The sequence below is a fragment of the Pteronotus mesoamericanus genome, unplaced genomic scaffold (genome assembly GCF_021234165.1).
Source record: "Pteronotus mesoamericanus isolate MK-2021 breed Mesoamerican mustached bat unplaced genomic scaffold, CSHL_Meso_final contig_263, whole genome shotgun sequence".
NCBI classification, from domain to species: domain Eukaryota; kingdom Metazoa; phylum Chordata; class Mammalia; order Chiroptera; family Mormoopidae; genus Pteronotus; species Pteronotus mesoamericanus.
Window position 1 is genome coordinate 5,668,418 of NW_026555112.1, and position 25,563 is coordinate 5,693,980.

Below are 25,563 nucleotides of genomic sequence, written 5' to 3' on the forward strand. Positions count from 1 at the left end.
AAATTTCAGGGAAAAAAAATTTCTCATTTTAATTTTTTAATTCAATTACTTTTTATTTATATTTACAAACAAAACCAATTATTGTATTCCAGGGTATTATTTTGATACAGATATAGTTATTGCTTTCTAGAGTTACACTTTTAATGCTTAAGCATAAATAAAAGAATTAAAAACATTTATATAGATACGGAATTAGTACTACCCATGTATAATGTGAATCCTTATTTTTCCGTTAAAAACTTGGGCAAAAAAGTTCACATTATACATGGCAAAATATGGTACCTTGGGGGAATAAGGAAGTTAGGGAGAATAGAACAGGAACAAATACCCCCAGCAGGAGGCAGTATTGACTTAAACCCTTACAAAGGGAAGGAATTTGGTCCTGCAGAGTTGGTGACAAGTGACAGGTGACAAGCTTTTCTAGGGAGCGTTATCCAGGAAGGAACTGGCAAGTAATACGGTTACTGCAAAACAGCAGTGAGAAATAAGAGTAATTATAGATTGCAAATAGCCTTGCAAGCCGGGCTAAGGAATTTTGTTTGAGGTAAATGCTCAGCTAAAGCATGTCTGAGCGTTTCTTCTAGAAGGTGAAGGAAAAGCATACCTATCATCTACCTACCTACCTACCTACCTACCTGTGTTGGGAACCAGCTCTGTGCCAGGCCCTTGCCAAGTGCTTTATACACGGCTCTCCCATTAAATCCTCCAATCAGCCTATGAGACAGGTATCAGGATCCCTAGATAGTGAAGGTGCCCCCACCCCTTAAATTTCGTAGCTCCACGCACACTGACTGGCATGCCTGTTGCCTTCTCAGGCAGGTGTTATGGACTTGAGCTGTCAGATTGACCATTAAGGCAGATCCCAATATACCTCAGATTTGTAACTCGTAGAGGATCCCACAGGCAGACTACAGAGAACACGACTGGAACCGTGCTAGCCGCAGCGAGAATTAACCACCCCTGCACGCCCCCGCCCCGCCCCGCCCCGCCCCTACCAACACACACTTGCACCAGTGTAAACTGAAGTGACGCCCGGCAGCTCCAGGCTGCCGGCGCACGCCCCGCCCAATCGCACCGGATTGGCTGCCGAGGCTAGCCAGCTGGAGGGGGCGGGGCCGTGGGCTGGGTCCCGCGCCTCGCCCTGACTGTCCAAGTCAAGCGCGACCACCCGGAGCTCGGAAGCTGCAGGCCGCGCCCAGGCTGAGCCACTCGCCTGCCTCCCAAGCCTCCGCGCCGCCACGCCGCCACGCTGCCACGCCGCCGGCGCTAGTGCTCCTTTTGAGAATGTTGCGGTGGGGCAGCCAGGCGCTCCGGCGTTTCTCCACCGGCCGGGTGAGTCCCTCTCTGGCCAGCGCCCCGGCTCTCACTCCGGGCTACCAGACCCCGGGGCTGGAGCGCCGGGAGGTGAGGCTGAGGGGTGGGCAGCGACGGATGTTTAGACAGCTGAAAGCCAAGAAAATGTTTTTAAAACTGGGAAACTGCAGAAAAGGGTCTGGGGAGAGTCCTGGATCGGGCTTGGCAAGCGTGCCATTGTCTTCTATGGGGAAGGGGCCAAGGATGCGTCCTTTGAACATCTAAAATCTGGCTGGGATTGGCTGGTGGGAGCCGTCACTTGGCAAAGGGGCAGAGTGGGTTTCCTTTCTTTTTTCGTTTCAATCGTGAGACCCCTAGCTACAAACTGGAGCTAACGTATAGGACCGAGGCCATCTCCTGGAGGAGGGTACATCGAGTCAGCCGGGCCCGCGTCTGCTCCGGAGAGGTGTGAGCACTCCCCACTGGCTTGCAGGGCCTATTCAGATAGTGCCACTTAGAGCTGGCAGCTGCAAACTCACTATTCCTGAGCCGCTGGCGGCACGACTTCTAGGATTATTAGGCGCTGCCCGAAGCAGCCACCCTGGAATATTCTTAAACTGTAGCTCAAGACCCGAGACTTGGCCCAGCGTGGGACCTTGAAATTGCATCAGCTCCTCCAGAAATGGAACGAGAGCGGACACGTTGTATGTTGAGCTGCCTTCAGCATTTTGGGGGCCTCAGGAGAAATGCCTCTCTGTATTTAAGCAGAGTACAAGCAGTTTAGGAAAGAAAAAACCATCCACCCCATTTACAGTATCTCTTTATGGGAAGTGCATGTTGGCTATGTTAAGGAAGAATTTGCTTTATATTGGTCTTCTCTGCCAAAACCATAATTGCATATGTACACATTTAAGTGAAAAAAGAAAAAACAAAAACAAAAACTTGGAGGCTGGGGGACGTCTTTAGTTGCACCAAGAACTGATCCAAAGTGGCATAAATGGAAAAGCTTTCATCCTCCACACAACCCCAAATAATGAAAATTCACTTTACCCCATGTAGTCAGTCCGTTATTTGGCAAGCAATCATCTTGTTAAAAATAAGGAAAAAGAGATCTGCTCTGGCAGAGTTTGTGCTTGCTCTCCTAAGCAGTACACTGGACTCCTTCTTGGCTTTTGTCTGCCACACGGCACAGGGTGATCTGGGCTGGATGTACAGAGAACAAGGGACTCATGCCAGCCTGTTCTGTTGGCCTCTTCTGTCACCACCTTTCACTGAACTGTCTTTTTTAATACAGCAAATGAGAGTCTTGAGAAATGAAAAGATTACAATAGTGGGGTTTGCATAAGATTTGACTAGTAAAAGTGGACATCCCAAGGGGCAAATAGCATAAACAAAAACACATATGTAGGGAAGCACCAGGCAGGCGGAAGGGTCAGGGGCCTGAGTCTGACTATACCCAGGAACCCCCTTGGAAAAACGGTGACACATGGCTGGGAAGACATGGAATAAGTAAAAAATTTGGTGTTTTTTGCTCCATAGAAAATGAAAATCCATCCTTTGGGCTGTGTTCTATGAGAATTGCTCAAAATCAAACATGGTTGGTGGGAATGTTAAATGTTACAGCCATTTTGGAAAATTGGCAACTTTTAAATAACATTAAACATAAACCTATTTTATGACCCAGCAATTGCACTTCTAAGTATTCACCCATGAAACTTTTTTTCACACAAAAACCTGTTTATGAATGTTTAAGAGGCTTTGTTCGTAGTCACCCAAAACTGGAAACAACTTAAATGTCCTGTAGTTGGTGACAAGATAAATAAACTGTGGTATTTCCATCCATACAATGGAATCCTACCAGGAAAAAAAAGGATGGACTACTGATATATACAACATAGACGAAACTCAAATATGTATGCTAAGTGTAAGAAGACAGACTCAAAAGGCCGCAAGTTGTATATGATTCCATTTCTCTGACATTTTGGAATGAGTAAAACTTAGTGATAGGTGAAAGGGCAATGGTTATCAGGGCCTGGAGATGGGGGGAAGGATTTGATTACAAAGAGACATAAAGGGCTTTGGGGTAGGGGATGATGCACCAGTTTTTTATCCTGATTATGGTGACAGTTGCATGACAATGTGTGTGTCTAAACTGACAGAATTGGAACTAAAAAGGGCATATGCTATATGTAAATTATACTGTCATCTTGGAAAAAAAAAACACACAGTGCTTTTTTTTTGGTATCAAAGATGAATGAAACAAACAAATAAAAACCTCTCTGCAAAATCCAAGGGGAAAATTACTTTTTAACATTTCCTGATAGAATTGATTTTTCCATTCTCTGTTTCAAAGGAATGGACTTAGTAGTTAATGATTTCAGCTCAGCGATATGGCTGGATCTTTTTAACTAGTGCAACTAAAATGAAATAAAACCCTCTGTCAGTTGCTGTTGTTCACTGTCTTGCCTGCTCACTGCTTCTTAATTTCTCCCCGTGGTGGGGGGTTATTATAATGCTCATAGTTAATTGGCAGTCCATTATGTTGCTTCCTATGCCATAGTCTGGAACACCAAGTTTGGCTGGTGGCTATGGGTTCATAGCCTGGTTCCAGGGCTAGAAGTTACCCTATGAATCAGTTCAAGAGGTTGGACCCTTCTCTGCCTTTTAGACTGTAGTTCTAGGAACCACTTCCTTAATTTATTTCCTTATTGCCTGACCACTGCTTTGGTTTCTGTGTTTTCTTTGGAACATCTAAATTCAACCTTGAACCGTAGTAAATGATAAATTATGTACTGAGCACTTTGTCTAATATTGAGGAAATAATAATAATAGCATTGATATAGCACTTAATGTACACTAGGCATCAATTATAAATACTTTACATATATACTCATTTAATCTCTATTACATATCAGTGAGCTACGTACTATTATTATGCCCATCTTACAGTTAAAGAAACTGAGACACAGAGACATTAAATAACTTTTTCAAAGTCTCATAGCCAAAAAGTATAAAACAAGAAATAAATAGTCCCTGCTTTCGAGGAGTTCACAGATTAGTGGGACAAGTGGTGAAACTAGTGTTTAGGTAAAGAATGAGAGCACCATACACCAATAAGTCACTACAAGTCGTTAATAAAATATGAAAAGACGCTCAACCAAACTAGTAATCAGGGGAATGCGAATTAAAACAAGATATAATTTTTCACTCATCAGGTTGGCAGAAATCAGAGCCTACAGGAATAAGAAAACAGTTCCACAGATACGCTAGAAGCCAATTAAATGCTATCCGTTAAAATTTAAGTTTTAAAATGAGGTGCAATTTCACTTGTAGATATCTAACTGAGAGAACTCTCCCCCATGGGCACAGGAAACATGAAGTTTCCCAACACCTCCCCAAATCCCGCCCTTCTCTTGGCCAACTCCAAAATGAGTCATGTAAGATTCAGTTAAGGAGTTTTCTTTGGGCGTCTTCTCTGTTTTGGACCCGCACTGAGCTATGTCCCAGCTCTCTGATACCAATATGTCTTTACTTGTGTGTCTTCCCTACTAACTGGTGAACTCCTGGGGACAGGGATCACATCTTGTTTTGTACCTTTAGTGCAAGGGTCCCAAAGAAAAATGCCAACAGAGCACAAACAGGTAAGGCAAATGAAGGATTTGAGCTGGATAGAGTGAAAGGCCATGCCCTGAGTAAAGGGGACTGCCGCTGCTCGGCTCCAGCGGACTGTTCCCATGTAGAATGTAGCCCAGGGCTGACAAACCTCCTTTTAGAGAGAAATCAGATATTCAGTCTGCCAATGTGAATCCTCCTAAGTCTTTTACATATGCTGTGTGGGGCACAAACAAAAACAAAAGAACACACTCATATTGAATGCAACCTCTACCATGTACCATGCGCAGAACATGGTAATGCTCAAAACATGCTTGTTGAACAAATCTTATGCAGTGTCGGGAATGGCATGGGGTCCCACGTGCTGGGTGTTCTATTAAGTGTTAGGCATCTCTCGGTCTCAGAAAACCTTACTCTGTGTGTGTGTGTGTGTGTGTGTGTGTGTGTGTGTGTGTGTGAAGATCCTTCATGTAAAACTTTTGGTTTTCACAATTCCTGATGCAAATAGCTTTGGTCTTATTTTTTACACTCTGCTCAAATGGTTCTATTAAGGTAGCATCTACTTCACAAAAGGGCTTTGGATTGGGGCAGACTCTTAACATGGTGCCTTGAAGTTTTCTACAGAACACTGTGGTTTTTTTCTTTTTTAATTCTGGGAGCATAATCAGAGTCTATATTAACTTGTATCTCGAAGAATTCCACCAGGGTATGGATAACCTGGGTATATCTAATATTTGCTTATTTAAAAGCAAAAGCTCTGCTCCCTGAAAAAGTCTCTTCTAATGCAACATGTTATCCCCTGAGAACCCCAAGATACTAGCCCTTAACACCCAGGTTTAGAAATGCCCTGGGTCAGTTTATGCCCCGTCTTCTTTCTCACCAGCGCAGCAGGCAGCCATGGGGGGAGCCTCTAGGGAATGACGCTGTGGCCGTGTCAGGACCAGCATGGTCCCCTTAGGGAATCTGATCGGACTGCTGCACACAATTGACCTGCAAAGCTGTTGCCACATTCTTCTTTTTTTTAAGAAAATGGGAGAACCCTTCAGCATGAGAAAGCCGTAGAAGCACATTTGCAGAAGAGAGCTAGTCTGGATTTGAACCCTGCCTCTGCCCTTTACTAACCCTGTCCTTGGGCAGGTTACTTAACTTCCCCAAGCAACTATGCTTTCTTATTTGTAAAATCAGTCACTGTGAGGATTAAAGACATATGAGAAGCATTTGAGAATTTTTGTTTGAATGAATGAGTGCCAGGCTCATGGTGCATTCACAGCAGGAGGGATCCATTACCATTTTTATTCACCTAGGTATTACTTGTGGTATAATTATAGTTGTTAACATTTATTGAACATTTGCCCTTGACACACACTGCACTGATGCATTAAATACTTTATCCCACTAAATCATTGCAACTACCTGATGAGGAAGATACTACTATTCTTCAGGTTGTATTCTTCAGGTATTCTTCAGGATGAGGCCCAGCTCAAGATGGGGCAGCTGATGTTACGGAAAAATAGTGGGTACCGGGGTAATAACTTAGAGCTAGAATCTCAAGACTACCACTTAGTAGCTGTTTGACTCTGGGCTGTATATTAACTTCTCTGTGTTTTAATTTCTTTGATCTGTAAAAGAAATTTACAGAAATTTATTATGGCTTAATAATGCCTGTCTCTATGAATCATTGGACAATCAAAAGGAAGTGATACATATGAAATACCTGGCATAGCTTAGGGTCTCATTAAACTATTTGCTAATATTTCTACCCCTTCTTTCTAATCCAAACTGCCCAGGGAAGAATCTTTTTTTTTTTTTTTGTAGTCAGCGGACAGACACCCTCCATAAAGCAGAGATTCTCAGACTCTGTGCCTATGAGACAATAGCGAGCTTTTTCAAATGCAGCTTCCTGGGCCTGAACATCTGACTCAGTAGATCTGAGGTGGGGCCCAGGAATCCACATTTTTTAAAAATTACTTTTTTTATCCTAACCTGAGGATATGCTTATTGATTTTGGAGAGAGGGAGAGGGATGGAGAAAGAGAAAGAGAGAAATATTGATGTGAGAAAGAAATATTAATTGGTTGCCTTCTGTTAGTGCCCCGACTGGGGACCAAATCCACAACCTAGGCATGTGCTCTGTCCAGGAATCAAACCTGCAACCTTTTGGTTTGCAGGATGATGCCCAACCAATTGAGCCACACTGGCCAGGGCAGGAATCCACATTTTTAACATACCCTTCCAGAGGATTCTCCAACGTTGGCAATCTTTAGATAATACTTGGAAAAATAAGACTACGGTAAAATATCCCAGTCTAGGTTTTTTGGAATCATACTCAGCCATCATAAACATACTTAAAATCATAAAATCTGAACATTTCTCAGTGTTAGAAACTCACCTTTGTAACTTCAGCTTTAGCACTAAACACAGAATGTGTTTCAATGAATGTAGTATTTCCAAAGAAACTGACAGTTTCCTTGAACACTGACTCTCTGGAGGAGTATCGAATGTGAATTTGAACTCCAAATAATTGGATGACAGCTGACATTCGAGTCAGCTCAGTCCCCTGGCTCCTGTGTTTAACAGTAGTATTTTAGCTGTCTCAAAATATCTGGCATTGGTAATGGTATGAGGTAAAGCCAAATTTTGTAAGATAGCCCACATGTAAATTCTATTTCAAGCCATAGCATTAATTATAGGATTTGAAAATGGAATGTTTACAGAACATTTGGATTTTTTGACAAGACAAAATGAAATTGTCGCACGTTTCCTGTAGGCAAATTGTACTGTTGTTACAGAGTTAATTTATTTGCTTGTGAGTATCTGTTATACACGTTGAAGCTCTAGACTCTTTAGGGATAAAAACTTCCACTGGCCCTGGGAACGGATTTTTAAACTAAAATCTTAATTGTATAATTATCAGGCCAATTACAGGGAGGGTGTGAGCCACTTGTTTTTAAATTCATGCCTAAAAAGGGATGCTATCCATGCCCTCACTGAAGTGGCAAATACGAAAAAGTTGTTTCCTCATAATCAGATGTTTACAGTAAGGGTTTGCTAATTTAGAATCCCGTTATTGAGGAGGGAAAAATTCTGAATCTGAACCCTGTGGAATCACATTCAAACCCAGAGAAGTAAGAGGTGAAGAGAGCTCTGGGGAGCTGGCGTTGGTCTGTTGCCAAACGGGGAAGAGCCGGGAAGTCCTGACTCTCTGGTTAGTACCTTCTCTCCGCGCTCAATCCTGCTTCTCGCCCGCTCACCTGATGGTTTTGCACCGCCCTTAAGCTCTGTGATAAGGCCCCACTTGGGGAGAATTTACAGAAGGCACAATTGCTTAAAGGCAGTCCTTATAAACTTTAACCCCTTTAGTACTACTCTGATCTCTATGGTGTTTATATTTCTCGATAACCACTATAATTTTAGAAGGTTAACACTGCATCAGTGTTAATCTTCTAAAGAGGAGATGGAAGAAATGGGTGGTGAGAGCTCGTTTTCATTATTTTATATGTAAGTACATACGTGAGCTTTGGAGTCAGACAGACCTGGATTCAAATCCCAGCTGCCCTCCTTTCTGCCAGCATGACCTTGGGGATACACTTGACATTGCTAAGACTTGGTGTCTTCATTGATAAAATGGTACAAAATGGGGGGATAATAACAGGATCGTTGTGTGAATAACAGGAGAGTTGTGTGGATCAAGTTAAATGAAATGATGTACAGACCTCGATTCCTTATCTGAAACGTGTGGGGCCAAATGTGTTTTAGGGTTCAGAATTATTCACATTTAGTTAATATGGTACATAGGTAGTTCATTACATACACTTCACAGCAGGATCTGGGACAGTATCTGTAACCAAGTATGTTAAATTTTCTGCAGCAAAACATATGAATATTCATATAGCCTTATAACTATTATGAAGACTACACATAGCATTATGTCAGCCCAAGTCACATTTAAAGCCAAATTAGTTTGTGCAGACTTACAAGAAGCCTGTAAGAACAATGAAGAATGTTTCATTAGATCAATCCATGTTTTGAGGCCAAATGAGTTGGATCCACTTACAAAGGATTTTGGAACTCTGGGTTTTATGGGGAAAAAATATCAAATGGTGTCTAGTATATAGCAAAACCTTTAAAACATTACTAACGCTTTTACTTAGACAGTACTTGCTGTTAGACACTGCTCTAAGCCTATTGCATATTAAGTCATCTACTTCAAAACTGTGTGAGGTTGGTGACATTATCATTCCCATTTTGCAGATAAGAAGAAGAGGTAAACAGAAGTTAGTTACTTGCTTAAGGCCGCACATCTAATACGGGGTGGTTGGTGGCATTAGGTTTTGACCTCAGGTAGTCTAGCTCTAGGGTCTTATTTTGACCCCTATGTTATATTACATATTAGCTCTTGGCCTCTTTTGGAAGTAAGAGATGAGTACAGTCCTTATTTGTATATTGCAGGGCCATAAAAGCATTGTCATATTGAAGTGGATCTTGCTCAGAGTTGAACTGCTTTTAAGTATGAAACTCATTTGTTAATATCCTGCCTTATTGCACCAAGGAGTTGAAGTGCCTTGTAAAAATACATGCAATCTCTATGTTTATAATGCCTAATCAAAGGATTTAAAGCAAAGAAAAAAAATGAGGAATGTTTAAGAGTGAAACCATTTTCACTACTGTCTATATATAAGGTAGTCTGGGTTCAGCGTATGTCAGTAAAAAATTTATTTTAGATCTCTGAGCCTTTTGTCATCCTCAAGTCATCTTGAATGATTGAAAAAGGATGTTTATTATCTGTATGTCTTCTATCCATGCTAACAACTGTCATCATTAAATTGTCTCACAGGTTAATTTCAAGAACAAGCTGAAGTTGGCCCTTATTGGTCAGAGCCTCTTTGGTCAAGAAGTCTACAGCCACCTCTGCAAAGAGGGCCATCGAGTCGTGGGGGTGTTCACAGTTCCAGACAAAGATGGAAAAGCCGACCCCCTGGGTGAGTGTATCTTGGAACAACTGGATCAGAGACTCTGAACTGGCCTTTCAACGATTCAGCCTGGGGCCCAGCTCAGACAGACCCTTATTCCTCGTTAGCATTTCCATCCTTCCGCTTAATTGCCTCAGGCCCAGAAGACCCAGGTTGCACACCTCCCTTCTGGGTTCTGCTACATCCACCGGACCCGTCGAAGGCCTTGTCAGGCTACAGGTGGATGTACCATGCCAATAGTACCTGGTGGATGACATGGTATTGGCAGTCGAAAATCCTCCCGTCTCTGTGGGCGCCAAGAAGCAGGGGCAGATCCCTGTTGCGTTAAGAGTTCCTCCACTTCTCTCCATGGTAATCATCAGGTCCATCAGAGGAATTTCCAGGCAGGTGTTTTTCCTGAGTTACACTTTGGACTTTTCAAAGTAATATCTAATGCAGAGGTGCCAGTGGAAATAAAGGGAAGGCCAAACCCAATTATAGGTATTGGTGTGGGGTCGTAGCAGAATGCATTCATCTCAGAACAAATTGTAGCTGGGGCCGCTTAGTGATTGGGGTAGGAAAAGAAGGCAGCCAGCCTTAGAGCAAACCTGCAATGTGATTCTGATTTGCATGCTATACACTTATGTCAAGAAAGAGTGCAAGACAGAGAGAAAAACAGTCTACAAGTGATACAGGTCGGGAATAGGATTCGTGGCTAGAAATCTTGGCTTATGACTCAGATCTTCATGAATCACTGGTATGATGCAACACATTGGTTGGAAAACAATGTAGCAATAACCCTAAAATTGTACTTTTTTCCGGGGGAGGGGAGCAGCTCTGGAATTTATCCTAATTCTTGTTACTGCTTTTAAAAATATTATATTTTAATGTTATTTTTCAAGAGTCAAGCTAAGAAAAAGTTGGGCCAAGAGCCTATATGCACATGGAGTCAATGAATATTGGTGACTGGATGAAAAGAAGAAAAGGGAACCAAAAAATATAAGTATAAAGCCTAACATGCCTGCAGATGGAAAATAAATATAGTCAATATTTTAAGGCATGGAGTTAGTAAAAATGATATTTTATTATGGAAAAATGTGCTTGTGCTACCTGCACTTTGGAGGGCCATTCCACGTCACACAAAGGTAGGATGGAGTCATTCCGTTTCAAAGGGACGTTTTCCTCAGGAGGGAGCCTCCGATCTGCTCTCGCTTGGCCGAACCCTCACAGGGAGCACGTGTTCTTCAGTCTTGGTCTCTCTCCTCCCCTAGTTTGTCTGACTGGTGGACGTGGGAGAAGAAACTAGACGGGCTCAGCTCAGCTCCTTTCTCCCTCTGTCCTTTGGATGGATCTGCCTGTTTGTCCGGGAGTGTGCGTCCTGGTTTACAGTTTGCCCTGTGATTAAAGGAATGCCCCTCAAGAAATAGGAATGAGAAGAAACTTGAGATTTTCCAGCTGTGCCAGAGGCTGAGTAAGCCTAATTTGGGTGGTGCTGTATTGGCCTGGCTTCAAATCTAAAAAACAAGGAAATGTTCTTTAAATGGCTGAATCAGTAATAGAGTTACAAATTTTGATCAATTAAAAAAAGCTTTGGTTAAAATCTCAAAATGTTATCTAGCCACAAACATAAGAATTCAAATATTTTACCTTCAATATATAGACAAAAATCATATTAGAAAAATGAATGGTTCATGCTAAAATTGTAGCAGATCAAATCCTGGTCAGAATCTAAATCGTCCTTCACCATGTTTTATTTGTAAATGTTTCACAGAGCTATAAAATTACAATGTGTAAATCCATAGCAGTATAAAATTATGGCTAAAATTATTTTTTATTGAAAACAATCTTCTCTTTCATGATCAGCTTTGGCTGCAGAGAAAAATGGGACCCCTGTGTTCAAGTTCCCCAGATGGAGAGTCAAGGGTCAGACCATAAAGGAGGTGGCAGAGGCCTACCGGTCCGTGGATGCCGAGCTAAACGTGCTTCCTTTCTGCACACAATTCATCCCCATGGATGTAATTGACAGCCCAAAGCACGGCTCCATCATCTATCACCCATCCATCCTCCCCAGGCACAGAGGGGCCTCTGCTATCAACTGGTGAGTTTGTTGTTGTTGTTGTTTTTAATAACAGAGAAGATGGGTCTGATTCTCTTGCCCATAATCTTTCTGTTTTTTACCCACGTGATCAAGAAACTAGGAGTGCTTGAGCACTTGTGAGGTCCTGCATGGTTGCTACTATTGCTTGAACTCCCCTAAGAGTTAGAGGTGCTTAGTAAGAGAAGATAACATCTCCCAAGAATAGTCCATAACTAGGTTATAAGAATTGACTGTAACTAGGTATTGAGCAAACAAAGGTTCTTTGGTCAGACAACCCTGGTTTATGCTGGATTTCTTTAATACAGGACTTGTTAGAGCTTATAATATGTGCTTTAATGCTAGCATCACAATCTCGGGGCGGGGCGAGGGGGGAATCTGAGTACACAGTGTTCCCAAACTTGTTTTGACCATAGAACTTTTTTTTTTCTTTTGCATAGAACATCTCAAATACATTTCAGGAAATGCTGAATTACCAGAAATTATCTTCTTTGTTGTCTGTCATCCCTGATTCAACTGTAAGCTTCTGTATTTCTCTGTATCAAGAACAATGCCTGGTATACTTTAGGTACCCAAAATTATAGGTACACTATGTTGTGGGTTGAGGTCGACCTTTCTACCTTCTTTACCTTCTTTCCTTTACCTGCACATCTTCCAGATATTTCTCAGTGTCAGGCTATTGAATAGGCAGAAAATCTACACCTAGTTTAAGTGTGAGGGACATTTCATTGTATTTAAAATCTGATTACATACATTGATTTAATTTTCTCCTTAAATAGTACAGTAGTGCCTATCTTTGTACTTAAACTTGTATTTTTATCATTTTACATTGCTTCTACATGCAGAATCATTGGGTCAAAGTGTAATGGATATTTTCAAGGATCGTGATAAAATAATGCCAATTTCTGAAAAGCGTGATGATTGGTTCATTGATTTAGGTCTGATTGATTAATTGCTCGGAGAAGTAAAAATGATTTAGATCGTGAGCATGGCTGATCTACCACTTCATGCTCTGTCTATATTAACCTGATGTGCTTTTATATGTATTTGTCCATATATCCAGCTTATTGTTCATATTATAAACTCCCACAGGGCCAGCATTTTCTCTTAGGTTAAGCTTTATAGAGCCCAAAATACAAATAGTTGAATTAATCAACCATCTTTTACTACAATTTATGCAGTAAATTGCATAAAAAAAGTATTAGAGCTACTTCTAATTCTAAATGATGCTCATACCTGAATTACATACCTTAAATTAATAATCAGTTCTCCTCTTCACATTGCAGTGAGTATCCTCAGTTTTATCTTCCAATATCTTATTCTGCCTAATAGGGGGTAAAGTACAATGTAAGAATTGGACGAAGGTGGGTAAAATTACTTGAAAGCCGCCATCAGTGAGTGGTAGTAATGATGGACTCTAATGCCTTTTTGAATAGACTATAAGTCATTAGTATGTGTTAACAAGACTGTAGATACATGGATGCATAAAATAGCACCGTTAAGTACAGCTTTTACAAGTGCTGACATCTCCTAGCTCTGCTATTAATTTCTCACAGCAGCTTCATTCACCATCAACTCTCCATTGTAACTACCTTGTACTTTATCGCTAATTCATCATTTTTACGATATAGTTAACCAACATTTTAAGGTACAATTCCTTCTCTCTTTATAGGACTCTAATTATGGGAGATAAGAAAGCCGGATTTTCTGTGTTCTGGGCTGATGACGGCTTAGACACAGGACCCATCCTTCTTCAGAGGTCGTGTGATGTCAAACCCAATGACACAGTGGATACACTTTATAATCGATTTCTTTTCCCTGAAGGAATCAAGGCCATGGTCAGTATATTTATGCCATCAAGATGGGTTTAGTAAACCTTTAAAGTTTTGAAGATATTTTTCTTCTATTGAAAATTTGCTCATCTGAATTTTTACTAAAAACACAAATCTGACAAAATTAGATTTTATATTTACCAATAGGATGGTATACTTAGGGTAGAAATGTGAACTTTAAAATGTCTAGTCTATGAAGCCGATTTGATCTTCTGAGAGCAATGATCATATGGGTAAACTAGCAATCAAATGGCTTCAGTTCCTTTACCAAGCACTTGAATCTCCAAATAATGACTAATTGTAAAGAAGTGTAGAGAATCTTAAGGAACTTTGCTGTGTATCAATAACTTGGACTTCCTTCAAAAGTATTTGAAATCAGTCTGTGTAACAAGGTGAAATTTGGCATTGCTCTGTTTGTTCAGATGTGCTCTGGGTAGAAAGCCGAGAGCATGTACACCACAAAGTAAAACTCTATTAGCCTGCAAAAGTATCAAAAGATAATTATACTGTCATTTAATGTTTTCCAGAGTTTGATATGGTAGAAGTGGAAGCACAGAGATGGACAGTAGCAGCAGCAAAGCAGCAGCCTTTGTTTTCAGAGGGAGGAGAGCATGTTCTTTTTGTATCATTCAATGATTTAATGACACCAAAGTTCTCATTCTACCACTTCTTTATTGTGTGACAATAGGCAGGTCACTTAGCCTCTTTGGCCTTGGTTTCCTTATCTACAATATGTAGACAATACCACCTGTTTGACAGTTGTTGTGAAAAGTAAGTCGCATTTGGGTAAAGCACCTGGCACATAGGAAGTGCTCAAAAATGATAGTTGCAATCAAAATAGTATTAAGTGTGTTCAGGGGCATTTGCTCGAACCTGGTTCCTGCACCTAAGCCCGGATGATGTTATAGTGAGAAGTGTGGGTAGGATGGATGAGCTGTGAGCTTGTCCTTGCTCCCAGGAGGCCCCCTCCACCTGCTCGTGGGAAGGCTGGTCAGCAGCTGTGAGTGCTTAGGGAGGAATCTGAGAAGTGGAGCTCACCTGGGCCTCCCAGGGAAGGAGCGAGGCCCTCAACTCAAGGTGAACATAAATATGGCACCGAAGAGACTGCAGCACACATCCTAAAGGCAATCAAACTCACGGGTAGATACTAACTTTTTAAAATTTCAGGTGTCCTAAGCTAGAAAGCAAGTTGAATTACTTGCGTATAACAAGGTATCACTGACTAGACTCATCATGATGGGCAAAAGTAACCCATAATGACTTATTTTACAATTATAGCCTTGAAATTTCCATTGACTTACCAAGGGGAGGTTGAAATTTGTTTAAACAAGCAAGTACGTCCAGACTTGATATCGGCAACAGATAGCCTTGGTTGCAGATCTTTCTTCTGACCCTACAAGCCATCTCTGTGATCTTAAGCTAGTTGTTTAACTTTCCTAATCCTCAATTTCCTCATCTGTGAGACAGAAATAACGATGTCCACCTTGCAGGACTCATGTGATGTACCAAGGGGTATTTCGCATGAAGTAGCTACCGCAGTGCCTGGCACATAGATGGGTCCGAAGAAGTGGTGGTTATTATCGTAGCCTGACTCTCCAGAGAGATTTGTGTGTGGTAATTCCGTAGAGCAAAAAGTTCAGTGAAATGGATCATGCCATTGTTGCCCATTGGGCTGTAACACAGGTAGTAACATTTCTGGCTCTAGGTGGAAGCTGTTCAGCTCATAGCTGATGGAAAAGCTCCTCGGATTCCCCAGCCAAATGAAGGGGCAACATACGAAGGTATCCAGAAGAAGGAAAATGCTGAGGTATTTACACAAACTCAATAACACAGTTCAAAATCCATGGCCCTCAACCTTGAAGTGGTTCCCAATGTACCATATTTTGGCCCAAAGGCAGATCTCCAAGCCAGCCAGCCCCACCCTACCCACTCCCACTGATGGAGAGAAATGTTTCCGTTCCTTTCCACACTGTCAGCATTAGGAGGTTCAGCCTACGCTTTTTGCTTTCCTAGATTTCTTGGGATCAGTCTGCTGAAGTTTTACATAACTGGATCCGAGGTCATGATAAAGTCCCTGGAGCTTGGACAGAGATAGATGGACAGGTGTGTTCTAAGGATCTTTTTTTTTTCATGCTACCATCATATGAGGTATCACACTTACGTCTAAGGTTTCTCTGGTCTTCCCTTGGTCGTGAGGAGGGTCTGTGATGCTAGGTATGTGTGACCTGCTGAAGTAGGGGAAACACCCCCTTCTTCACTCAGCCTATCGAGAGCATTTGGTGGGGCTGGATGTTCATCCTCTCTGTTCCAACAATGCCCTGCCTACCTCTGACATCACATATTATATATTGTGTCTCTTTATGTATCTACCCCTCCTCCCGCACTAGACCACAAAGCTGTTGGGGTAAGGGCTTCAAGTTGTTGCCCTGATAATCTCAGCACTTGCGCAGAGTTCTCAGTGCATAGGAGAAGTCAGTAAGAATATGTGGGATCCATGAGGGCCAAGGGAGGAAGCTTAGTGCAGTGGTGAAGAGTGTGGGATCTGAAGCCAGAACATTTCAGTTAAAATTCTGGCTCTGCCTCTATTTGCTGCATAGCCTGGGCAGGTTGCTTAACCATTGGGTGCCTTATTATAAAATGGAACTAATAATAGTGCCTCCTGGAAAGGTTGTGGGTTATATGAACATTTAATGAGTGAATACGCATTAATCCATGTAAGTGCTTGGTCCCTGCCATAAGTATTCAGTAAATGTTAACTATTATAGATACCCAAGAAATGATAGCTGATAATTACAAAATTATAATAACAAATCAGTTAGTGTTTAGTTCTCTTGGTTACAGTCTAGATCCAGGCCTGTCTCCATGAACTGACCCACAAGGCACCCTAAACTTCCCATCAATACTCCCACGGCATCGGAATAGTCTGTTTCGTACTCTGCACCTGCCCTCCCTGACCATCCCCCGCCCCAACACCTCCATTCCCCTCAGAAACCCTCCCTTTAGCCTGCAACATCTGTGAGGGCTTCTTATTCACCTTTGTATCAATGCGAATAGATTGTAAATGTATACTCATGTTGTCTGGGCATGGGGCGTTTTTGGAACTCTTCAATCATATAGTTGCAGACTATCTCTTGCTTTGTGTCATTTCTACAGATGCTTGATACAGTCTCTCACATAGGGGTGTCCTGATTTTATCATAGATGATAATTCCAGCTTTTTTGCAGAGCGTGCAGCTTGCACACACCCCGTTCAGAGGCGTAACTTCCTCAGTTCACACTCTGGGTTTGATCTCTTTGTTAGATGGTCACATTCTTTGGCTCATCCCTACTGAATAGCTCCGTGCCTCCTGGCCAACCGCTGGAAATTAAAGGTGCCAAGAAGCCTGGTCTCGTTACCAAAAACGGACTTGTTCTTTTTGGTAACGATGGAAAAGCAGTGAGTATTCAATATGGTTGCCTATAAAATACGTTTTTCTGGTTTCCTTCATAATGCAAGCTATTAAGGGACTATCTTTCACAAGGTAATCTGGCTTTGTGGTGGGGTGCGGGAGGCTCAAGATACCTGTGCCACATTTTACTCTGGGGATGAACTGGCTGCAAGTGCGTGGATGAGAACAAGGCTCCCTGGGATGGGCCGCAAGGACCTGCACAGTCTGCTTTGCGATATGGTAGAAAGAGCTTGGGATTTAATCAGGAAACAGGATGTGAATCCCTGCTCTGCCACGTACTGGTCTTGGGCAGGATGCTTCTCCCCTCTGGGTCTCTGTTTCCTCATTTAAAAAGCAGAGAGAGAATAATCCCACCTATCTGCCTTCCCACTGCCAGAGTCTGGGAGGATCCAAAGAGATGGTGAGGTCCTTATTAAATGCTCCTTGCCTTTGCCTCACAGGCAGGAGCCCACCCATGCCTCCTGTGCTTGGGCTCTGGTGGGCTCTGGCCTCGGTGGAGGCTTGGGCAGCTTCCCTGTGGAGAAAGCAAAAGGGAATTTGCCACATTACAGATACTCTGCTAGCTTGCAGGATAGATCAGTTACTACGCTTGTCAACTCCAGAGTCCAGCTAACTGTGGGTCTGTAACCCCAGCTCTGTTACTTATTAGCTGTGTGGCATTGGGCCAATGACTTAACCTCATTAACCTCACTTCCCCATTAGTAAAACGGGGATAATAGTGGCACCTGCCTCCATCAGGATTTATGAGATTAAATTAGATGCTTCAGCACATACATACTTAGCGCTGTGCATGCTACAGTAAATGTTCACAGGATGGCAGCAGCGGTAGTTACAGTAGGTTTTAGTCCAAATACCTACATCAAATGTCAATTCTTCAGGGGCTTATTATCCATTTTGAGATGTATCTACACCTAGACTTAACTGTCTGCCTCCTTTCTGCTGCCATTATTAAATAGCTGTTTCAATCCTTTTTTACATAATAGTAACTGCGCTTCATCTGTACATTTGCACTTGCAATCATGTACTCCCTACATACCATACACATAATATGTAACTTCTCCTCTCACCAACCTCACTTTTGAATTGTTCGAATCCTCAGTTCTCCTTGCTTTTTTGGTATCTTGTAGCTGATAGTGAGAAATCTACAGTTTGAAGATGGAAAAATGATTCCTGCCTCTCAGTACTTTTCAGCAGGTGAGACATCAGTGGTAGAACTCACAGCCGAAGAGGTGAAGGTGGCAGAGACCATCAAGGTGAGCATGTGATGGCCTTACTGTTTCTCTTACCTTGAAAAGCTGAAGCATTTTTGTACCTGGCACCATCAGTGCTCAAAGTAGGGAAGATGGGATTTTATTTCCTTTATTTTTTTTGTATTAACTACAATAAGAAATCACCCCCTAAATTTATATGCAGATTCAGTTTTTTGCTCACATATATAATCCAAGGCAGTTTTAGGTTGGCATGGAGATTAGGAGTAAAGCTGGACCATGAGGATCGGGGATGGAGTCATTCAGGGACTCAGGCTCTGCTGTCTTCAAGGTCACCCTGGGGGTCATCTCCATTCCAGACGGCCAAAAAGGGCAAAAGAGCACAGAGAATTGTGTGCGGGAAGTTTTTCGAGAGCCAAGGCTGGACTGCAGGTCACTTCCACTCATATTCATTGGTTAGATGACAGTCTTTTTTTAAAAAAAAAATTTTTTTTAAAGATTTTACTTATTTATTTTTAGAGCGAGGTGAAGGGAAGGAAAAAGAAAGGGAAAGAAACAATAATATGAGAGAGAAACATCAATCAGTTGCCTCTCATATGCACCCTAACCCAGGACTGAACCCACAACCCTGGCATGTGCCCTGACTAGGAATTGAACTGGCAACCTTTCACTTTCCAGGACAATGACTAACCAACTGAGCCACACAGGTCAGGGCTAGATAACAGTCTATGGCTGCATCTAACTTGAAGTGACGCTAAGAAATATATCCAAAAAGAAGAAGAAATAGGTTTGGTGAGGAGCTAGCCAGTCTCTGCCAGTGTTCTGCATGGTACATTCCTCCTAAAAGTTCCCCTTTTTGTGCAGGTCATCTGGGCTGGAATTTTAAGCAATGTTCCTGTTATTGAAGACTCAACAGACTTCTTTAAATCTGGAGCAAGTTCAATGGATGTTGTCAGGTAAAACTACCACCTTATTCACTCACATTCCTCCACTAGGGTCTCTGATGGTGACTTTGAAAATTAAATCTAAATCCTTAAGTGAAATAAGCAAGGGGGTGAAAGACAAGTACCATATGATCTCACCTATAAGTGGAACCTAATCAACAAAACAAATAAGCAAGGAAAACATAACCAGCAACAATGAAAGAAAAAACAAAGCAAGAGTAATGAGAGGGAAGGAGGAAGGAGGGTAATGGGAAAAAGAAGGGGAAGTGTCAAATCAAGGAACATATATAAAGGACCCACGGACAAAGCCAAAGTGGGGAAGGATTGAGGGTGGGAGGTGGGTGTAGGTGGGGCAGGGGAAAGTTGTGGTGGGAAAATAGAGACAAATGTATTTGAACAATAAAAAAAAATATTTTTAAATAAATATAAATCCTTTATACTGGATGTTATTACTCTATCCTACCTGTCTACTGTATTTCTCTTCATCTTTTTTGGTTTGTTTGTTTCCATGGTCAAACACATATATTTGTTCCCTCCTCTTTGTTACTTACTAAGAGTTGTTTTCATATCTCCTATATAGTCAGAAAAACAACCCTTCTAATGGTTTCCCTTAACAATTTGTCTCCATATTTCTTAGCTGATTTTCCTCCATTGGAATGGGGATGTTCCAGGTGAAAATATCAATCAGAAATTTCCTACATAGTCTGATCCAGAAGGATATCTGACCTTGATTACACTTCCCACCAAAATCTTTTTTTTCCTCGTCCCCAAAGGGCCCAGGAAGATATATCTAGAGTGAGGATTGTCAGGCTACTTGTGAGAATGAGGATCGATCCTATAGTCAGAACTTCTCTACAGAGGTTTACAGCAAGCTGAAAGGGCTAGAATCCTAGAAAGTCCCTCTATGGCGTGAAGAGTAAACCAGGATCCTAATCATGGAGAGTGTTGCTCAGGTGATGTTTTCTTTGACACTTTGGTCATTCACTAAGTAAACAAGGTAAAGAATGTTACTCCTCTCTGTCGTGGCTGGTGTGGCTCAGTGGACTGAGTGCCGGCCTTTGAACCAAAGGGTCACTGGCTTGACTTTGTCCAAGGGCACATGCCTGGGTTGCAGGCCAGATTCCCAGTAGGGGGCGTGAGAGAGGCAACCACACATTGATGTTTCTTTCCCTCTCCTTCTCCCTCCCTTCCCCTCTCTCTAAAAATAAAGTATTTTTTAAATGTTTTAAAAAAAGAATGTTACTCCTCTTGACATAACCCTTCATGTTCACAAAGTGAGTGTTCTTGACAAATATTCTATCTATTCACTCATTTATTTAACAAAATCTACTGAACATTTATTACATATCAAAAACAGTATTTTGCACTGGGGATACAGTCATCAGCAACAAGGTCCCTTCACTCATGGAGCTTTTATTTCAGGAATCAAAAACGATCATCTCAGGAACAAATGTCATTATCAAAAGTCAAGTGTTTTGGTTCCTCTAGAAAAAGAAGTAAAATAGATTTTAAAATATTTAACAAGTTTTGGTTCCTCAAATTACAGATTTCTCAGCTATGACTCATGGCTGCCCAGAAACTTGTAACTTGCTCAACTAAAGATTTCAGTATTGTACTTTGAATACTATATTTTTTTGCTAGCAAGATACTCCTGCAGGCATTATGCATTTCCTGTTTGAGCCTCTGGCTTACCATACTCATCTGATATTATTTTCAACCAGCCAGGTACCTAATCTCCTTCAGAGACTAGATGACTGAACCTGTGTGGTGGTCTTGCTGCACTGCATCGAGTACACTGATGCTTAATTTGAAAAATTAGCAGTAAAAAAAAATATCAAAGGATTGGGAAAGACTTCAAAAATTATATGGACCCCTGGTTCTAATTAGAGTCTATACTGGCCATGTAATATAAACAAATGTTTGTTTGTCTTAGATATAATATAGAGAAAATAGTCTATGATATGATTTGTATTTCTCATCATCTTTACAGTTAGGAAACTCCCCCCCCCTTTTTTTTTAATTCCTTGATTATATTTGAACTGATTTTATTAGGCCGTATTATCTTGCTTCCATTGCAAATAATTAAAATGTTTTTGCCTTGATATATTTTCTTTTTAGGCACGTATAAAGTTAAAAACAAGAAAAAAACGCCACTGTCCTTCAAGACAGCTTTTTAATCTTTTCTTACAGTCTTAGCAATTTCTCTGGTTATCATAGAAGATCTCATAAGATGTAAATAAGCAGGTGACATAAGTCTTAATTCAAAGCAACTTGACAAATATAATAATACAGGCCCCCTAAACCCTTTAAAAAATGTAAGTAACATGGGCTGGTTCTCATTTTAAGGCTGGTTGAAGAGATCAGACAGAAATGTGGTGGGCTGCAGTTACAGAATGAAGACGTCTATATGGCCACCAAGTTTGAAGACTTCATCCAAAAAGTTGTAAGGAAACTGAGAGGAGAAGATCAGGAGGCAGAGCTAGTAGTGGATTATGTAAGTCTGTGGTGTTAAAAATCTAAATCTTTTAAATCAGAGGTTCCCACGCAGCAGGGGGTGAACGGCAGGTGAGTGAGAGAGCAGAGCTTCACCTGTTTACAGCCCCTCCCCATCCCTCGCACTAGGGCCTGAGCTCCACCGGCTGTCAGATCAGCGGTGGCTCTAGATTCTCATAGGAGTATGACCCCCACAGTGAACTGTGCATGTGAGGGATCTGGGTTGCGCGCTCCTTATGAGAATCTAGTGCCTGATGATCTGAGGTGGAGCTGAGGCGGTGATGTAATAATAATAGAAATAAAGTGCACAATAAATGTAATGCACTTGAATCATCCTGAAATCATCCCTGCCCTCTTTCCTTTCTTCTGGTCTGTGGGAAGATTGTTTTCCATAAAACCAGTCCCTGGTGCCAAAAATGTTGGGGTCCACTGATTTAAATCCCTATACTATAAATGAATATTATATCTTTTATCCACTTGTTTTTACATTTATAACTTTTTAAAAATAACAGTTATATTGAGGTGTAATTCAGATAGCATAAAATTCACCTTTTCACAACGTAGAATTCAGTGGGGTTTTTTTTGGTATATTCAGAGTTATGCAACCACCACCACTATCTGACTATGAAAATTTTTTATCACCCCCAAACGAAACCCTGTATCTACTGGCAATTATTCTCTGCTCTCTTCCTCTGGCCTCTGGCCCCTGGAAACCACTAATTTACTTCCTGTCCCTATGTTTGCCTATAATATTTCACATAAATGGAATTATATAATATGTGGCTTTTTGCCTCTAGCTTTCACTTCACGTAATGTGTTCAAGGTTCATCCATGTTGTGCAGTATACTAACACTTCATTCCTTTGACCAAATAATATCCCACTGCATGAATATATTATACTTTGCTTATCCATTCCCCAGTTCATGTACATTTGAGTTGTTTCCGCTTTGGGCTGTTATAAATAATATGCTTATGAAAATTCATGTATAAATTTTTGTGTGAATCTATTCCCCCAATTCTCTCAGATATATATTTAGAAGTGGAATTAATGAGTCATATGGTAACTCTATGTTTGACTTTTTGAGGAACTACCAAAATCTTTTCCAAGTAGCTACATCATTTTACAATCCCACTAGCAGTGCAGGAAGATTCAGTTCTCTATGTCCTAATCAATATTTGCTACTGTTTGTCTTTTCTATTATAGCTGTCATTATGGGAGTGAACTGGTATTTCATTGTGGTTTTGACTTCTATTTCCCTAGTGACTAGTGATAAGCATCATTTCATGTGCTTATTATAAGGCCATTTATATATCTTCTTTGAAGAAATGTCTATTCAAATCTTTTGCCCATTTTTAAATTGAGATATTTGTCTTTTTAACTTTTGAGTTGTAAGAGGCCTTTGTATATTTTGGATACTAGACCCTACCAGATATATGACTTGTAAATAATTTTTTCCTTTTTGTGGGCATTGTTTTTATTTTTTTGATAGTGTCCTTTGACACACACAAGTTTTAAAACTTAATTAAGGCCAATTTATCTGCTTCTATATGTCTTGTCATGCCTTTTTTGCCTCTCTAATATGCCTTTACTGATTTCTTTTGCATTAAGTGGATATTGTCTAGTATACCAGTTTAACCCCTTATTGTTACTTTTACTGTATTTTTTAGTTATTTTCTGAGTGGTTGCCTTGAGGATTACAATGAACATTTTTGCTTAAAACATTTTAACTTAGATTAATACTGACTTAATGCCAATAGTGTAGAAAAGCTTTGCTGTAATATAGCTCTGCTCCCTACCCCTTCATCTCTGGTATTATTGTCATACAAAGTACATCTTTATATATTATAAGCTCATCAACATGGTTTTATAATTATTGCTTTATGCAGTTGTCTTTTACAGTTATAGGCCTTTTGTATGTACCTTCATCAGTGTTCTTTATTTCTTCATGTAGATTTAAGTTACTGTCTGGTGTCCTATCATTTCAGCCTGAAGGACACCTTTTAGTACTTTTTGAAGGGCAAAGACTGTACTAACAATAAATTCTCTCACTTTTTGTTCATTTGGGAATGACTTAATTTCTTTGTTTTTGGAGGGTATTTTTGCTGTAAATTACAATTTTGGCTGACAGTCTTTTTCTTTTAGCTCTTTGAATGTGTCATTTGATCGCTTTCTGACCTGCACGGTTTCTGAGACTAAGTCATCTGTTAATTTTACTGAGGATTTCTTTTATATGATAAGTTGCTTTTCTCTTTCTGTTTTCAAGATTCTTTCTTGTCATTTGGCCACTTTATTATGATGCATCAAGGAGAGATCTTTGTTTATACTACTTGGAATTGTTGAGTTTCTTAGATTTGTTTTCCCTCAAATTTGGGACATTTTTAGCCATTATTTCTTCAAATATTCTTTCTGCCCCTTTTACCCTCTCCTCTCCTTCTGGGATTCCCATTATGTATGTGTTGGTACATTTTACGGTGTCCCACGGGCCTCTGAGGCTCTGTTCATTTTTTTTTTTTTTAATTCTTTTTCCTTTCTGTTGGTCAGACTGGAAATCTCTATTGACCTATTGCCTAGGTTTATTTTATTTTAAAAAATTTTTATTGATTTGAGAAAGAGAGAGAGAGACATCAATTTGTAGTTCCACTTATGTAGGCATTCATTGGTTGCTGCTTTATGTGCCCTGACCAGGGATTGAACCTGCAACCTTGGTGTACTGGGACAACATTCTAATCAGCTGGGCTGCCCAGCCAGGGCCTATTATCTAGTTTTCTAATTCTTTGTTCAGCTTGCTTGCCTCTACTGTTGAGCCCCTCTAGTGAATTTTCAAACGTCAGTTATTGCAATGTTCAACTCCAGAATTTCTATTTGGTTCTTTAAAAGAAATCTTAGCTCTTTATTTATAGTCTCTATTTGGTAAGACATTGTTCTCTAACCTTCCTTTAATACTTTTAAGCATAGTTTTCTTTAGTACTTTGAACATATTTATAAGAGCTTATTTAAAATTTTCCCTAATATATTCAATGTTTCATTTTTTTCAAGGATGGTTTTCATTGACTGCTTCTCCTCCCAGCCCCACCCCCATGTATGGGCCTTTCTTTCCTGTTTCTGCACATCTTACAATTTTTGTTGAAAACCAACCATTTTAAATAACAGAGTGGCAACTCTGGAAATCACTTCTCTCCTCCCCGAACCATGACATACATACCTTCACAGAGATCGTAATCATTGCCGGTGGTTGTTACTTTTTCATTGTTTAGTAACTTTCTTGGGCTAATTCTGTAAAGACTGTATTCTTTTGTTTGTCACCACCAAAGTCTCTCCTCAGTTAACTTCATAATCAGCTGATTGAACACAGATTTCCTTGTATTTCCTTAACCGATCAGTCTTCCAGTCTCAGCTGAGGGACTCTGTATATAGCAGCATAGCTTTAAAGCTCCAGCAGGCAGTTGGCAGCTCTGCGTCAGTCTGTACATACACCCTGCTTGCACAGAGCATCAGATCAGCGATATGTAAAAGATTAGGGCTTTCTCAGGTCTTTCCTGGGCACGTGCACGAGTCCTACACATATATTGGCCTTCTGGATTCCAGGAATGTGACAGAGCATCTTAACGCTTCCTATGGATCTCTCTTGCCTGTTTTTCCTTTTAAGTTCTTTAACCAGCCATTTGCTAGCTCCATTTGGTATTATGCCT

The 25,563-nt window shown here is 40.8% G+C and overlaps 1 protein-coding gene across 1 annotated transcript in view; it reads left to right on the plus strand.

The window, feature by feature from the left end:
- Nucleotides 1-1,232: 1,232 nt before the first annotated feature.
- ALDH1L2 (aldehyde dehydrogenase 1 family member L2) overlaps nt 1,233-25,563 on the plus strand; it is a 43,753-nt gene continuing 19,422 nt past the window's right edge. The window contains exons 1-10 of the mRNA XM_054574438.1: nt 1,233-1,332; nt 9,739-9,883; nt 11,717-11,951; nt 13,621-13,786; nt 15,486-15,587; nt 15,794-15,883; nt 17,081-17,215; nt 18,356-18,481; nt 19,301-19,392; nt 21,727-21,874. Of these exons, the coding sequence (XP_054430413.1) occupies nt 1,285-1,332; nt 9,739-9,883; nt 11,717-11,951; nt 13,621-13,786; nt 15,486-15,587; nt 15,794-15,883; nt 17,081-17,215; nt 18,356-18,481; nt 19,301-19,392; nt 21,727-21,874 (1,287 nt within the window). The 5' untranslated portion in view covers nt 1,233-1,284. The remainder of the gene's footprint in view (nt 1,333-9,738; nt 9,884-11,716; nt 11,952-13,620; nt 13,787-15,485; nt 15,588-15,793; nt 15,884-17,080; nt 17,216-18,355; nt 18,482-19,300; nt 19,393-21,726; nt 21,875-25,563) is intronic.